Genomic DNA, 15,287 nt, shown 5'->3' with positions numbered 1-15,287 from the left:
CGGTCTGATAATGAAACGAAAGAAATCTGCGGTAAGTGATTGCAAATAGGACCACATTGCAAAAGACGCTGTCCTCGTCGCAGCGTAAAATAAATAAACCACAATTCTAAAAAAACTGAAAATATTCGCGCTTGAATGTGCGCGCCATGGGCGAAGGTGCCCGAACAGAAGCTGATCAAATAAACGAGGCTGTAAAATTCCAGTCAATGGGAAATGTCTGCGCGTCACAACGCGCGCAACCCCAGCGCCGGGGCGATCTGTCTGCAATACTAAAATACACTGCGTGACATCACTAAGGCGAGATTGTCCGGCCCGCATTTCCCGCACACTGCATGCAAAGACGCAAAACGCACGCAACGAATTCCGGCGACGCCGTTGGCCTGTTCTCCGGCGTGAGCTGTCGGCCAAACCAGACGTAAATATTTAATGTGTCATTGCGTGCGGTGAGCAGTGCCATCTGGTGGGGCTTCTTGGGCCTGGTTCTCATCGGTGTGAGTTTGCAAAATGTTGGAAAGTTCATGCTGGGTGCAAGTTAACTCCTAGCTTGTTGGTTTGGTGTAACCTTACAACATTTCACTTCAGGTCACTTTGGGGCGGTCGGGATGGGTGGTCAGAAAATGGCAGGCAGTGTTGGGTGTTATCCCCCCCTCCCCCCCCCCGTATGTGTGGGTTTCCTCCACGTAGTACTCTGGTTTTCTCCCACCCTGGTAAACACGAAGTCATGGTCTTGACTAAACGTCCCAGATGCACGTCCTTCCTGAATAAAGAGTTCAGAGACTCAGCGATGCTTTGGCGGGGGAAATAATCGCCATTGTTTTTAATTACTGTTAACAGTGTTAAAGTGTGTGAGACTACATTCTACACGTGGCCTAATGGCTCATGGGGTTGCTGTGTGTGTGTGTAAGTGGGGAGCGGTAGTGCAGCGGTCAGCACGCTGCGCTATGAATCCGGTGACCCGAGTTCGATTCCTGCTCACGGACAATACCAGTGACGATTATCTGAACCGTTCCTGGGCCTCCCCTAGGTCGACTCAGCCTCAAATGAGTACCTAGTGCGGTGTGTGATCATCGCCACAAAGGCGGTTGGACGTGGTGCTGGCCACCCACCCCCTCGTGTGCAGTGCCAGCCTTCATAGGAGCTCGCTAGCAGTACTTGCCCCAACAGTCTGTTATGGCTACACCGGGGATCTTTGTTTGTGTGTCGATTCTGAACCAATATTTGTGACTTTAGACTTGAGTTCTAAACTAACCTTCTAAACTAACCTGGAAAAGGTGAAGTGTCTTACAATTAACCAAAAATAATAAGAATCGTCATTCACCATTAATTGTCAGGAATGATAGCCACACTTATGTTGGTCATAGCCAGGGACAAGAGGAGGTTACTACTGGTAGGAACCTCTTGGTTACACCAGCCGACAGGGGATTATTGTGTCCGTCCGTCGTGCATCCAAAAATGGGAGGGGAGGGGCTGGGTGGGGAGGGTGGGGCTGGGTGGGGGGTGGGAGGGGTAGGGCTGGGTGGGGGGTGGGAGGGGTGGGGCTGGGTGGGGAGGCGCTGGTCACCCCATGGTGCCCTTATAAAACTCAACGTTTAACCTACTCACGCCGGCTTGTGCTCGCCCTCACAGTCGGGCATATTTGCGGAATACACCACGCCGCCGTTGACCCTGGCAATTGACCGAAGAAATGTTGGGTATAAAATACAAAACAAAATTGCACATTCATTTTCCGAGCTCAGCAGTGCTGTTAGATTGGTGTGATCACACAGGCAGAGGTCCTATAATACATATCTGAATAGAATTACAGAAATATTCTCTTTTATAGCTTGGTTTTCTTGTCACTCTAGGTTTCCTACCCTATGTAAGAATAGGTAAAGGTGCAGCCCTGCAATTGCTTGTTCATGCCACTGCTGGCAGAAGCCACTGAGGATGGAGCTCTTGAGAGAGAAAAGCCCCCTTCTGTCGCCGACATTTCCACATTGGCCAGACATCTGGGATGAGATTTTTTAAAGAATTCCTGACAAAAATTGGCCAAACCTCCCAATGTTTTCAGCAGCTTGCTGAAAATGTCTCGAGTCTCAGTGAGTCGTTGCTGGTTAACACAGACAAGTACACACGAGTGTGCGTACCGTCTATATAATTATGATGACTGGACGTTGTTTCTGACTCTTGTGTTTTGCATTAGTGCTTTGAATGTTATTTTCGTTTGTATGCATCTATGTGCCCGTTTCTATGCTTGCCCTTGGACAGCATCTTGAACTGGTTATGATATTCGTTTGCGTAGCGATTTTAAATTGTTATTAATATGTCATATTACCAGCGGTTAATGCACAAACCTCCAAGCATGACGCACTACTGCACAATTGTTTAATTTGGATTTGAACTGTTGTGGAAGCCACAAATAAAAATAGCAACCCAATTGGGTATTTTTTTTTCATCTACTTGAAGTCAACGATGCAATCTCTTAATTATTGCGTGTTAAAAAAAAGTAGGTTTCGCAGTTTTATTTAATGCTTTTGAGCGTATTGAGTTTTGCAGAAGGAACTACGTAAATAAAATATGATGGCGAGTTGAGGCTGGCGTTCCGGTGTGGCTGATGAGACATTAAACCGAGGTCCTCTTCACCCTGTGGACATTAAACATCCCCTACCCCCTGCCCCCCCACCCCCCCAGATAAGAACAGTGGATTTAATGGTGATGTGCCCTGGCTAAAATTTCACGACAGCTCAATAAAACATAAAATTATATCCTCTGCTTGGCCAATTTGTACATAAATCTCCTTACCCGGGTGTCGTGGTTTGTGATCGTGGAATCTGCCAGTTGCTTAATCGATCCCGCGATGCGCACCTTGAGACGTGGCCACGGGGATAATGTGCGCAACGCATATTGCGACGTTGATGATGATGACTTTTAAGACGATTCTTCTGCCGAATCTCATACCAATTTAAGGATTTGTATGCAACATCAGTGTTAATTTCAACGTAGAATTATACCTAACTTGTATACCAATGCTGTGACACAATGAGTGACGGTACAGTGGAAAGTGTCTGCGGTTGTTCTTGTTGTTGTTCCACTGCTGAGCAAAAGTTTCATGCATCCCTTCCTTTCCTTCTGTCCAGGAGTGGCTTCGTAATTCCGTGATTTCATCTCAGCATCTCTTCCGCTGCCCTCCTTTCTTCTCTCGGTATCCCCTCTCTCGTGCATGTTGTTAATCTCTCACAACTAAATCTTGACTGAAAGCTTTCGTGACTGCAAGAATTCATATTCTTTGAGTCTTTTGGTAAAGTCACGTAGATAGGTTCAAAGAAAATAACAAAAAACTACGACGTTTCGATCGCAACACCGCAAGTGGTCGTCATCAGGAAAACTAAACTTGTCAAAATGATCATAATGGGAGACAACCAATCTTGCATATTCATCTGCAAAAACTGTTTCAGGCACAATGTTCAGGCATAACCTTCAACAATTTGAGTTCAACCCCGGTGAGTCATGGACAGCTGAATGGAGTTCAAAATAACTCACAAACGAACATCTTGTTATGAAAGACCCAACGCAGATGATCGCTGGGTTTTTGATCTTCCGCGAAGGCCATGGTCCACCCAAAACCGCATCCACTGCACAAACCATGGCAGATGGGGATACCTGATGCACAATTGGAAAATAAAAACTCTCCAGTAGTGTGCGACTTGGGTCATCTAGAACAGACCGTAAAACAATGGCCCGATCCACAAATACGAAGGCGACATCACAGCGATGATGCACCACTCCGCTGCTCCTGATGCTGTTTTCTGGCTTGGCTGCTTGAATGTGAAATTGTAGTCGTTGCTCTGCATCGACATCAGCAGCCGTACGAAAGAAGGAGGGAGGAGGAGGCACCATGCTGCAGTGTGTGTGTGTGGGAATGGGGGCTCGTACATCTCCGCTGTCCAACGCCAGCTACGTTTCCCCAAAACTCGACTCACCCATTGCCCTCTCTCGCCCATCGCCCCCCTTTATTTAAATGTCAGACGCATTTCAAAAATAGTGGCGAGGCGGAAATGTTCGATTGCTAACAGATTTTAGTGTTCTCCCCCCATGGGGTTGTGCTTTTCCACATGTGGTGTGTGGGGCATTTCTACACCCCCGCCCTCCCTGCCTTTCCACTCTTTCTTCCACGTGTTCTTTGCAGAAGTTTCGAGAGAGAGAGAGAGAGAAAAAAAAGTTCACCAAATCCCTTAATTAGTTCTAAAACTCTGTTTGCTGTACATTTGCTCTGTGTTTTTTTTTTCTTCCATTCGGTTCTTCCGTTTATTGTTGTCCCCTTAGCTCAATCGCTTCAAACAGTTTGGTCACCAAGCCTTATTCGAGCGATGCTTGAAATTCCAGATGGACAAGCGTGTGCTGAAAGGGATAGGGCCAAGAATAATACGTGAAAAACGGTAATTTTATTAAGTTAACGAATGTCTGTTCTTCGGATTAAAATATAAGCTCCGTGTGGTGTTCCTTCGAGACTGCGCATGGGAGTTTACATCTGCGTACGTTTGAAAAGAAAAAAAAAGTATCTCTCTTATAATGTTTAAGCTGAAACAAATAACTTTTGGCCAGTGGCGCAGGAGCAAACTGATGAAGCTTTACTCACCCTTCCCAAAGTTCATCTCCTGCAATGGAGATCTCACTGCGGGCTTGCTGATGTGCAGAATTTTCCAGACGCTAATTAAAATCGAACACGTGTGTGTGCGTGCGCGCGCGCGTGCGTGTGTATTTTGGCTGATGAATTGTTCCACAGATTTGACGCTTTTTCCCAAGGCCGTCGCTGCATGAAAGAAGATCGTTAAGGAGTACTTATCACAGGTCACGAGTGGGAGTTGATTTTGCTCGAAAACGACCCCGTGGTCGTTGCGTGGTGCAAGTGTTGACGTCATTGTGACATGAGTGTGTGGGTGTCCGGCATAAGCACGCACACATGTGTATGTGCGTGCGCGTGCGTGCGAACGGACTGAATGTAAATTTAAACCAGTGCGCTTCCGACACCAGTTCCTGTTTTGCCTGGGCGGACATTTGTCGGCAGAGATGTTCATGCGCATCTCCAATGTAGCCTTGTCACGTATTTTCTGCAGGCCTTCCTTTAATGATGACAAAACAAATTTCCCATAAATAACAAACACATCTGAGTGAGGTACATCAAGCCGTGGAAATGGCAACCCATAGACCGTTATGATATTCAACCTTACCTTGTTGTTGCTGCTGCTTGAGTTTGAATTAAGATAAGTAGTGGCTGACAGCAATGACTTACCGTGTGCATTTCTGAGCGTGTGCACTTTATACTTTTAAATATTAGTGTGCACTCGTGCGTCTGAGAAATCCTTTCTCGACTGGTGACATCCTTGACCTCGCCCACGTTCACCCATGACTATGAACCATGTTTCACCGGGTTCTTACTTTGCTATTTGCTTGCAACCATTCGCTTATGTTGCTTCCAGTTCTCCATCCCAGTCGCGTTCCTACAGGTGTTCATCTCACTTGCACAAATAACGCACAAAGAGGAATTGACCACTCATGTCAAATAATAGGACCCTCTTGAAAGAGAGTCGTGAAGCCCAGTTATGTTTTTTTCTCTCGAGTGAATGGAACGTGCTATTGAATTGTGAGTAGCAGATATTTGTGCTGATTGTTCGCGCTATTAGCCTACGCGAAATTCCATTAAAATGCCATTTACATGTCATTTTCATAAATTTATTCTCACACGTACAATTGTACGCGTGCGTTGTGATCGCGAGAATATAACTTAATTAATAAATCGATGATACCTTTTTTAACGACAGTGCTTCATTTCAGCTGAAACAGTCCAAAGCACCGTTCCGGGAATTATTTAAGATTTTTTTTGTATTAACCAGTGCATAGGATTTAAGAATAAGTTAAAAGTGCAGCTGTGCAATTGCATACTCTTGCCGCTGCTGGCAGATGGGCCCCCACTCGAGATAACTCTAGAGAGTATTTGGTCTACTCTTCCACGTTGACCTGACATGTTGGAAGAGGTGGGCATACTAACACTCCACCCCACCCACACGCCGATTGACTAATTGTGATGGGCAGAGGCGGGATGGCCAATCGAACTGGCAAACACTGGATTGCAAGTCCAGTACGCTTACCGTTACACCACGGCAAACATCCCTATTATAGCAATAAAGGGTACAATGATACGGGACTGTTGTGAACTGGCCTACCATGCACTCGAGTGGTAGTGCCTCATGCCGATAATCCCAACTCCTGTCAGCGTTGTGGAAAACATCGAGTGAGAAACGAAGCCATGATCACACACCACGGCTACTTATTGGCCTGCCCTGGGGTTATAGCATTAGGCACGTATGGGCGCAGTGGTGACACTTGCTCCTCGCAGCAAGATGCAAGATGGTGCTTGGGTTCGGTTTCCAACGAGGGTAGCTTCTCTGTGTCGCGTTTGTACGTCCTCCCCACATTCCACGTGAATTTCCTTACGGGTTGTCCAGTTTCCTCCCTCGGCTCAAAATAAATGACACCCCCATGCGACGTACCAGCTGTTGAACAAAACGTCCCGGTGCTGAAATATTATCTCAACGTTACACTTGAGTCAGGATTACTGCTGCAAAAAAAACGCACTTGTCAGGAGCCCTCCTTCTTTCGTATGGATGGGGGGGGGGAAGTAACACTTTGTATAGATGATGTCATTGTTGAATGTTAAGGTCATTTAAACGAATCCAAAGCGGCATTAGACGCCATACGGATTGCAGCGACACCGCCGTTGTGTGCGTGAAAAATCGCCTTGAAGACCCAGCGGTGCCCTCGGCGGTCAAACGAGCGGAGTAGCAAATGAACGAGTGCGCACTTGCGTTTCAGGCGGACGAACGCAGCATGCTGGAAGACACGGTCACCGCCCTGCAGGACCTGGAGAGGGTGTCCTTCGTGTTCCGACACGTGGAGAAGGAGCTGCCAGTTTCCAGTGAGGCCTCTGCATGCGCTCACACACACGGCGCGGACACACGCCAAAACGCACGTTCGCCTTGCCCCTTGCGACTGCAGTGCTGAGCGAGTGAGGCATGCGTGCGACTGATGTGGCAGGTTGCAAGGGTTTTTTTTTTTCCGGATGGCAAACTCCGAATTTGTTGTTCTCCTGTAAAATGCCAAAGCGGTGCCGTTTCCGTGTCTTTTCTTACCCTCGCTGGGGGTCAAACACAACGGTGAACAGAACCACGATGTAGATTTACACAAACTAATGGGGGAGGGGTTGGTTCGGATGTTCTCCGGCTGTGATCTAAAATACTTTCACGGAAGTCGTCCTTAATTCAAACTGATATCTCCACCCACACCACCCTTGGCTGGTAAGCACTCCCATCAACCTTAGCCACCCATATTCTTTAGTCCCCCTGTCCACAACAGCAGCTCTTTGCCTCAGTTTCCATTCATCCTGTTCGGTCTGGAGCTTTCGTCCTCATTTCACCACGCACCGCCTTCCTTGAAGTCATCGATCAGCATCGTCTCCTTCCTGCCTCTTGGCCTCTTTTCCGACATCCTTCCATCTCAGAACTTCCTTCACCTCGATAAAAAAAAGTTTCCATTCCACATCGGTGGCCTCTACTCGATTGTTTTGCTTCGGTTTCTCTCATTTCCCTTTCTCTCTGTTTCCATCAGACACGCACGCTCACATCTCGACACATTCCAGGCTTTTTATAGTCCACCCAAACTGACCATAAAATCCACTACTGTCTCCCTGTCATCATATGCCTGAAGAAGGCCGTCGATCTTTCCTCTGCTATTTAAATTGTCCTGTTATTTCATTGTCTTCTCAAGATGTATGTATGTTGAACTTCTTTCGCACCGTACGTAGCCAACCATGCTAATCATAGGTGCGGTTTTGAAAGTAGCGGATTTTTGTGCAGATTGTTCGCTCTATTAGCCTACATCAAATGGCATTGGCATATAATTTACATATAATTTTCATGAATTGATTTTCACACGTACGATTGTATCCAGTATTATCATCAGGAGAATATAATTTAATTAATGAAGCTGATATTGAAAGCTCTATAGTGGTGATGGCAAGTTTGTTCGATTGTGAATATGCATATCAGGCACCAAATTTGAAAGTGAATGGGGCTCCACTTCTTCAATTATTAAATATGTTTGAGATGAGTGAATATTTGGAGAGTTACGTATATTTAGTGTAGAGTTATAACACTTGGAAAGCATTGTCACGATTCAAGAATGCAAATGTATTGAGAATTTAGTTTTTTACAATTCTGTGAATGATAATGATTGTTCTTCTTTGTTCTTTCGGTAAAGTCACGTAGAAGGGAAATAATAAAAAAAAAAAAAAAAAAAAAAACATAATAAAATAATTCTCACGACGTTTCGGCCACAACGCAAGCAGCCGTTCTCATGCGTTGTGGCCGAAACGTCGTGAGAATTATTTTATTATGTTTTATTTTTTATTTTTATTTTTTTATTATTTCCCTTCTACGTGACTTTACCAAAAGAACCAAGAAGATGAATCCCTGCAGTCACGAAAGCTTTAAATCGAAAGATAATGATTGTATCGTAGCTGCGGTGGTGACAAACCCATGAAATACAACATGCATGGGAATCACGTCGATTTCTCACACGTGCAAATGTTTGCACTTGACTCACGAGTCTTGAGAATCACTGTAAATCCATCGGTGAATCGCTGCATCATTCGCCACCCGAATGCATGCACCGTTTGCTGACCGCTGCATTGGCAGCGATGCACAAGCGCAGCCCAACCAACAACAAACTCGGCACACTCGTCAACGGACACTGCCCCAAAAGATAGATTGATAGATTTCGATTTTATTTATGTCAGCATGAAGGGCCCAATAAGCTGCTAGGCTGTCTTTCATGAGCGTCCTGCCACTGTACAGTTGTTGTAGAGTTCAGATCTTTAAAAAAAATATATAATCAGTGAGATTTCAGGCAATGGACCTTCTGCACACTACATGTGCTGTTGACCCTAATGTACGTATTATCATTATTCACCATAAAGCCATAAGTGTTCAGTGCTGTCACCACCTCGCCAAGTGCAGTCGTATTATCTCGGTGAGTGCAGCTCTCCCTGGCAGCGTTCTAGCTTCTATCAGGGGAAAGTTCAAGACCCTCCACCATTATTCACAATGACGATCTGGCGTCACAGCCAACAATCCCGAACATGAAAACACAAACCCTGCAATACAAGTCATACTGGAATAACACCGACTATGTGAAACATGTTGGGCAACACCTTGATGTGTTTTAGCAAATTAAAACACCAGTCACTCAGGGATTTGCAGTTCAGGTTTCATCTTGCGTGCAAATCACGGTTCTATTATTGGAAAAGTGAATGCTGCATAGACAAGTGTCATCCTGTAATTGAGATCCCTGGTGCTCTCCCGCTCGACTCACATGTGCTACCTGTTGAGAACATTACTCACTTGTCAGCCATAGGTTCTCGACAAATACCCCCTGGTACTGGATTCATTTCAACCTGTGATATTGTTTTTTTTCTCTCTCTCTCTCTGAGTTTATTTATACATTGCATGTGTTTTTCTTAAGTGTGCTTGATATCGTTCAAAAGACGGATCAAACAGTGAGAATGATAAAAAAAAAATTAACATTGCACCCTCTCTCTCTTCCTGTATCAACACATTTTAAAGGGGCACCCCCAGTGGCAGCTTTCCCTGTGGGTACAAAGTGACTCAGCACCTGGCCTGGCAACAGGCATTAGTCTGCCAGTAAGGGGGCGATGCTTGCCATGTACAATCCCCATTGGCATATGTGTGGGTCATTTTTTTTACTTGGAAAATTTGTACCCTCACAGAGACAAGATATTGACTCTCTAAATGTATTGCTACCGAAGGATAATGCATCTAAGCTGGACCCAAAGAGTGACCAACGCAGAAGTTAGAAAGAGGTTGCACATAGAAGAAGACAACCCGATGATGCAGGCAATGGTGAGAAGGAAACTGGCACAATTTGGACACCTATGTAGGATGGACAACAACTGTAAAACTAAAAGTGTGTTGTTCGGAAAACAGAAGGAACCAGAAAGAGAGGAGGCCCTAACAGAGAATGGCTTGATGACGACATAAGAGACTGTTTGATGGCATTGGGGCCCCATCAACATGATAAGAGACTTGTGTTTTTGTTGTTTGTTATAGCAGTGCATTGTTGTCACAACGAGTTCGCAGTGTGCAAGTGTAACGCGTGTCACACTTGCTGTGGCTTGGCTCTCCAACACACCGGTGTGCTGTACGAGTAACGAACTGGCACGCTCTGTTTTATGTGACAAACATTACTAATTAGCCGTGTCGGGTGGTGGCGGGTTTAACGACACATTCATATATTTACGCGATCTAACCCTCCCCCCCAAAAAACCCTGTATTATACTGGTCAACAAAAAAAACCCCTTTTTTCTGGCCTGGACTTTTGCAGCTGTTTTAGACTAATTGCAGGGTGCTGATTCCAAATCTGATCTCAGATTTGCTCTATCACATCTCATTTTATGCTATTGGCATACCCCATTTTCATTGATTTTACCCGAAATTAACTCTGTCACTTATGATTGCAAGTTGTTGCGAGCCAGTGACTGCTTTAGTGTTAAAATATGGTGCTGTATTTTTAGCATAGTGTGTTTATAATATCATTTTATGTAGATATCCACATTTATTTAATATTTTCTTCTGCAGTTTTCATTGAAAATGCAATGTTTGATATCTCAAAAACCTGATGTGATAGACAAAAACTGATGCCAGATTTGGAATCAGCACCCCAAAATTACCTTACAACCGTTGGAACACCTTATGCTAGAAAAAGTGTGTTGACCAGTGTTATGGGTAACGCTTGTGTGTGCGGGTGCTGACGAGCACGCGTGTCCGCGTGTCCGCGTGTCCACGTGTCCGCGTATCCGCGTGTCCGCGTGGGTGCAGACATGCCCATCACCTACGAGGTGGAGGGGACACGGCAGGGCGTGCGTGTGGCGTTCTGTCTGGAAGGCAGCTACTTCTCCATGCTGCCGCCGAGGCTGCAGATGGGAGCCGCGGTGCGACTGCACCCTGTGCTCTTCACCCAAGGTGTGTACACTCACACGTGACTATGCACACACACACACGTGTAGGAGCGGTGGAGCAGCGGTTCGCACACTGTATGTATGTGTGTGTTGAACTTCTTTCGTGCCGTACGTAGCCAACCGTGCTAATCGGTGGTGCGGGGGAAGGACAACAAACTAAACACAAAAAGCTGTTCTAGATGAATTACTTTTCAATCTATATTTAAAAGTGCATAGCTCCAATGGCTTCATAATATCGCAAGGAAAGACGTTTCAGACGGCTGCAGAAGCGCATCTGAAAGAGTTGCGATCCGGTGACCGTCTTGGTTCGATGGCCAGCCAATAGCCGCTGCTGCTGCGATGATGACCGGAGTTCGCGTGATGGTTTATGCTCCTTGACGAGATAAACAAGATATTGTGGTTCATTAGTGAAAGCACTCTGTGTAATGAAGGCGACCTTATAACCACACTGTGTTATGCACCGAGTGATCTGAGTTTGATTTCTAGCCACAGCCAACATCCATCGTGAGTGATTTTTTAATCGGTCCTGGGATTCCCCCCCCCCTTCACCGATGTGTATTGACCAGCTTGGTGAAGTATGGTCAAATCAGCCCCATTAACGGCAGGACGTGAGGAGGCCTTCATCCAGTGGTAAATTGACAGAGGCTGTAATTTGTATTTATTTAGGATGTATCGTACAGCCATTTGAAGGCCGCCTTATGCTGCTGTGTTGGAATTGGTGGTTGTTTGACCATACTTCGCCATACCGGTGTCCGTGGTGGAGGTGAAGGGGGGGGGGTTGGCCCGGGACTGGTTCAGCTGTCACTTGTCGCTGAATTTAGCCACACTCAAGAATCGAACTTGGGTTGCCAGGGTTTATAGCGCAGTGCGCTAACCACTATGCCACTGCTCCAACCATTTTTTTAGTATATGCATGTTCACTCAGGTGCCGCTCACAATTCAAGTTTGTTATTTTGAGGGTAACACCTAGATTTATTAATGTATCTGTTCAACTGCTAGCGCTCCAAGTTTAAATAAAATCACTCGATATTTCAAGGTTGCTCAACACAGTTGAAAAATGCATTACCGTCAATACAGAGTCATGGTGTGAAGCAGTGGTTCTCAACCGGGGGTACGTGAACCCCTGGGGGTACATGGCAATGTCCCAGCGAGTACTTGAGGTGTTTTATTAATGTATGAAGTTGTATCATACATGAGAGTCATTGGTGAAAAATTACGTGTGAATCTGCCAATGTGAAATAGCTACGATAACATGTAAATCCATATGGTAACCTAAAACGATATGAATGACCTTTCTGAACTCATTGATCGTGAGCAATGCGGGTTTACGAGATTAACCAGCGAGCGCGAACAAATTACGTCACATGTGCAGAGAGTCCTGTGACATTTTTTTTTATTCGCTTGAAAGTTACTCGCTAGTTAGGACACCTCACACAATGAACAATCGGTTAAAATATTAACGTTCATTATTCATAACATACATTTTTCAGAACCATTTTGGGTCGGGCAACGGGTGGGGTGCACTCGGCTGAAACAAACTTCAACAAGCGGGGTTAAAGTAGCCAAAAAAAGGTTGGGAACCACTGAGTATTTAGAGGCATAGACGCACAGAAGGGAAGGAGATGCTAATCTACTCTTTCGGATTTATACAGGGTGCTTAAAAAAAATGTGAACACTTCTGAAAATTTGCAACAACACCTCAAGAAATGTGCCTCTGGGCTCTGGAGACCAGGCACGTGTTGACAACGATGGCAAAGAAGTGGAGACTCTTTGACTTTTTGAAGCTATTAACATTACATTTGTTATCATGTTACAGTGTATCATCCGTTCTTTTTCCAGTGTTAACTTTTTTTTTAAGCACCCTCTAAAGCACCTCGTCTAGGGCGCTTTAAAATGCAAGCCGAGATCCTGAGCAGCCTGGGAACTTATCTTAAAGGAATTTTTTCATATAACGCCTTAACAACGGAGCTTTACAAGGAATTAACTGCGAAGGTTAATGGTTGAGGTGGGGTGAATGAAACGGATGAGAGGAAGCAATGGGGGGCAAATCCGTGATGATGCGTGACATCGATGAAAGCGAAATCGACGACGGAAAATGATGATGATGATGGTGAATGTATCGAATGAACGGCGAATGAGTGAGAGGCATGTGATGAGGAAATGAAGAGGGAAAAGTTACGGCGGTGGTTATGAGGGGGAGACTCAGGGGGTCGTGGGGTGAGCTCGGGAACAATCAGTGAGCTTTGAGTGAGGAGCGGAAACGAGTGATCGAAGGTGACTGCTTCATGTTAAAATGAGACCATTGTCTATTGACTTCAACAGCAGAAGTAACAGATTGAGAGGAGTGCGTGGTCCAAGAAAAAGGAAACTTTACTTTTCCGTATGCATATTAAGTGCCCAACACTGTGGCACGAGCATTACAAACACGGTCTTCGATCAGCGCGTTTCAGAGGTCGCAAACGGGTTTTGATTCCTTACCCGTACCCGGCCGCACCAGGGTCGCAAACGGGTACCCGTACCCGTACCCGGCCGGGTACAGGTAGCCGGGTATCGGGTAGGGTACGGGTATCGGGTACCCGGTTGCGACTTCTGGCGCGTTTGGCTACGGTGCGAAAGAAGTTCAACATACGAAAGAGGTTCAATTTACTTACATCCCAAATGTATCGTTTAAACCACGTGTAAAAATACACTGCACATGCTCACACCACACACGTACACCACACACACTAGACAATCCAAAAAAAAAAATCTGCGGCGCGTGTCCGATTGTCTATTGACAGTTCCTAGATATTGCACGCAGTTTGGCTCGAAAGCTTTTAATACAAGTCGCTCCAAAGTTTTGGAACCACCTTGTTCTGTCTCTTGGCATCTCCATTTTGTCATCTCTGTTCTCGCTTAAACTGACTCTATTAGGATCACAAAAGTTCAAGTGTGAATGTAATTGTTCAACATAATTGCTCAAATTAAGTGTGTTTAAACAAAAAAAACCCGGTGTAATTGTTAATACGGAATGCTTTGCTGCTGCTGCTGTTGCCTGCCAGTTAAGTAAGTCACCCTTGAAAACGAGATTAATTGCCTGAATGAGCGTTACTCTGGAAATAAACTTCTGATTTTGACAAACACGTGCACGCACACATTAACAAACACATCGAACACTCACACGTGCACGCACTATTCACCACGCATGCAAACAACATGCGGACGTGCTCATACACACAACATCTATTTGTGAATGATGCTGGCCATAGGCATGAATCAGACTCAAGTTTCCAGGTTCGTAGCGCAGTGCACTAATTACTCACACAAACACAGAGATACAAATGCGCACGCACACACGGCACACACATAATTGTTTCAATGAGATATTATTTCTTAACTAAAAAAAACTTTTTTTATTTCACCAGGTTAAGGGCCACTGAGCTATGTAGCTCTTTTTCGGAAGCAACCTGGCCACACATGATAGCTCAACGAAGTGGCTTATTGCGTGAAAATTTACAGCAGCCAAAAACTCTAAACGCGTGTTTCTAAATGTGGAGGGAGAAATCGGAGGTCCCAGAGAAAAGTCCACGAGACGATGGGAAGAGAGAGACACGCAAACTCCAAAAATAGAGCAGGCGTCAGGGTCGGGATCGAACCCACGACCTCCTGCATACCAGGCGAGGGAGTTAACATCTCGCCACCGTGGCGCCCCTAGCTATACAATATGAATACAGTGTTGTTAACTTGGCAAGCGTGGCTTTAAATGAAATACCTCTGTGGCAATTGTTTTTCAATCTTTAAACAAAAAACCCCCCAACAATAGCACACATGTGTATGAATAATTATCAAGTCCTGCACATTGTCAGATATCTCTTCCGGCACTTGAAACTGCTTTAGATTTCCCTCCCGACCTTGCAGATTTCCTGTAGGTTCTGGCTCCACTTTTAAGGGGACTTGTAATACTTTCTCTTTGTAAGCAGGTCCTGCAGGACTTGCGTGAAGGGCTAAAAATAGAATGCTACAGTGCAGGAGCTGGGAGGAAAGGGAAGTCGCAGATCATGATCTTGCATCATTCGTAAAAACATCCACGCTTCTATTTATCTACTCGTGTTATCTTTTTTCAGCGACTTTCTCCAGCAGCAGCAGCAGCATCATCATCATCATTATTATTTTATATAATCCAATCCCCATCTCTTCTTCCTCCTGTTTCCTGTCGCTGTATTTGTGTTTCCCTCTCCGT

The 15,287-nt window shown here is 45.3% G+C and overlaps 1 protein-coding gene across 3 annotated transcripts in view; it reads left to right on the top strand.

The window, feature by feature from the left end:
* Window positions 1-15,287, top strand: part of LOC144938475 (phosphatidylinositol 3,4,5-trisphosphate-dependent Rac exchanger 2 protein-like) — a 210,679-nt gene that overhangs the window by 180,366 nt on the left and 15,026 nt on the right. For all 3 annotated transcript variants that reach the window (XM_078866327.1, XM_078866326.1, XM_078866325.1), the window contains exons 34-35: window positions 6,850-6,952; window positions 10,929-11,072. In XM_078866327.1, coding sequence (XP_078722453.1) covers window positions 6,850-6,952; window positions 10,929-11,072 — 247 coding nt within the window. The remainder of the gene's footprint in view (window positions 1-6,849; window positions 6,953-10,928; window positions 11,073-15,287) is intronic.

Source organism: Lampetra fluviatilis, chromosome 22, assembly GCF_964198595.1.
Source record: "Lampetra fluviatilis chromosome 22, kcLamFluv1.1, whole genome shotgun sequence".
NCBI lineage: Eukaryota > Metazoa > Chordata > Hyperoartia > Petromyzontiformes > Petromyzontidae > Lampetra > Lampetra fluviatilis.
Note: the sequence above shows the minus strand (reverse complement) of the source record. Positions and strands in the feature narration are given on the sequence as shown.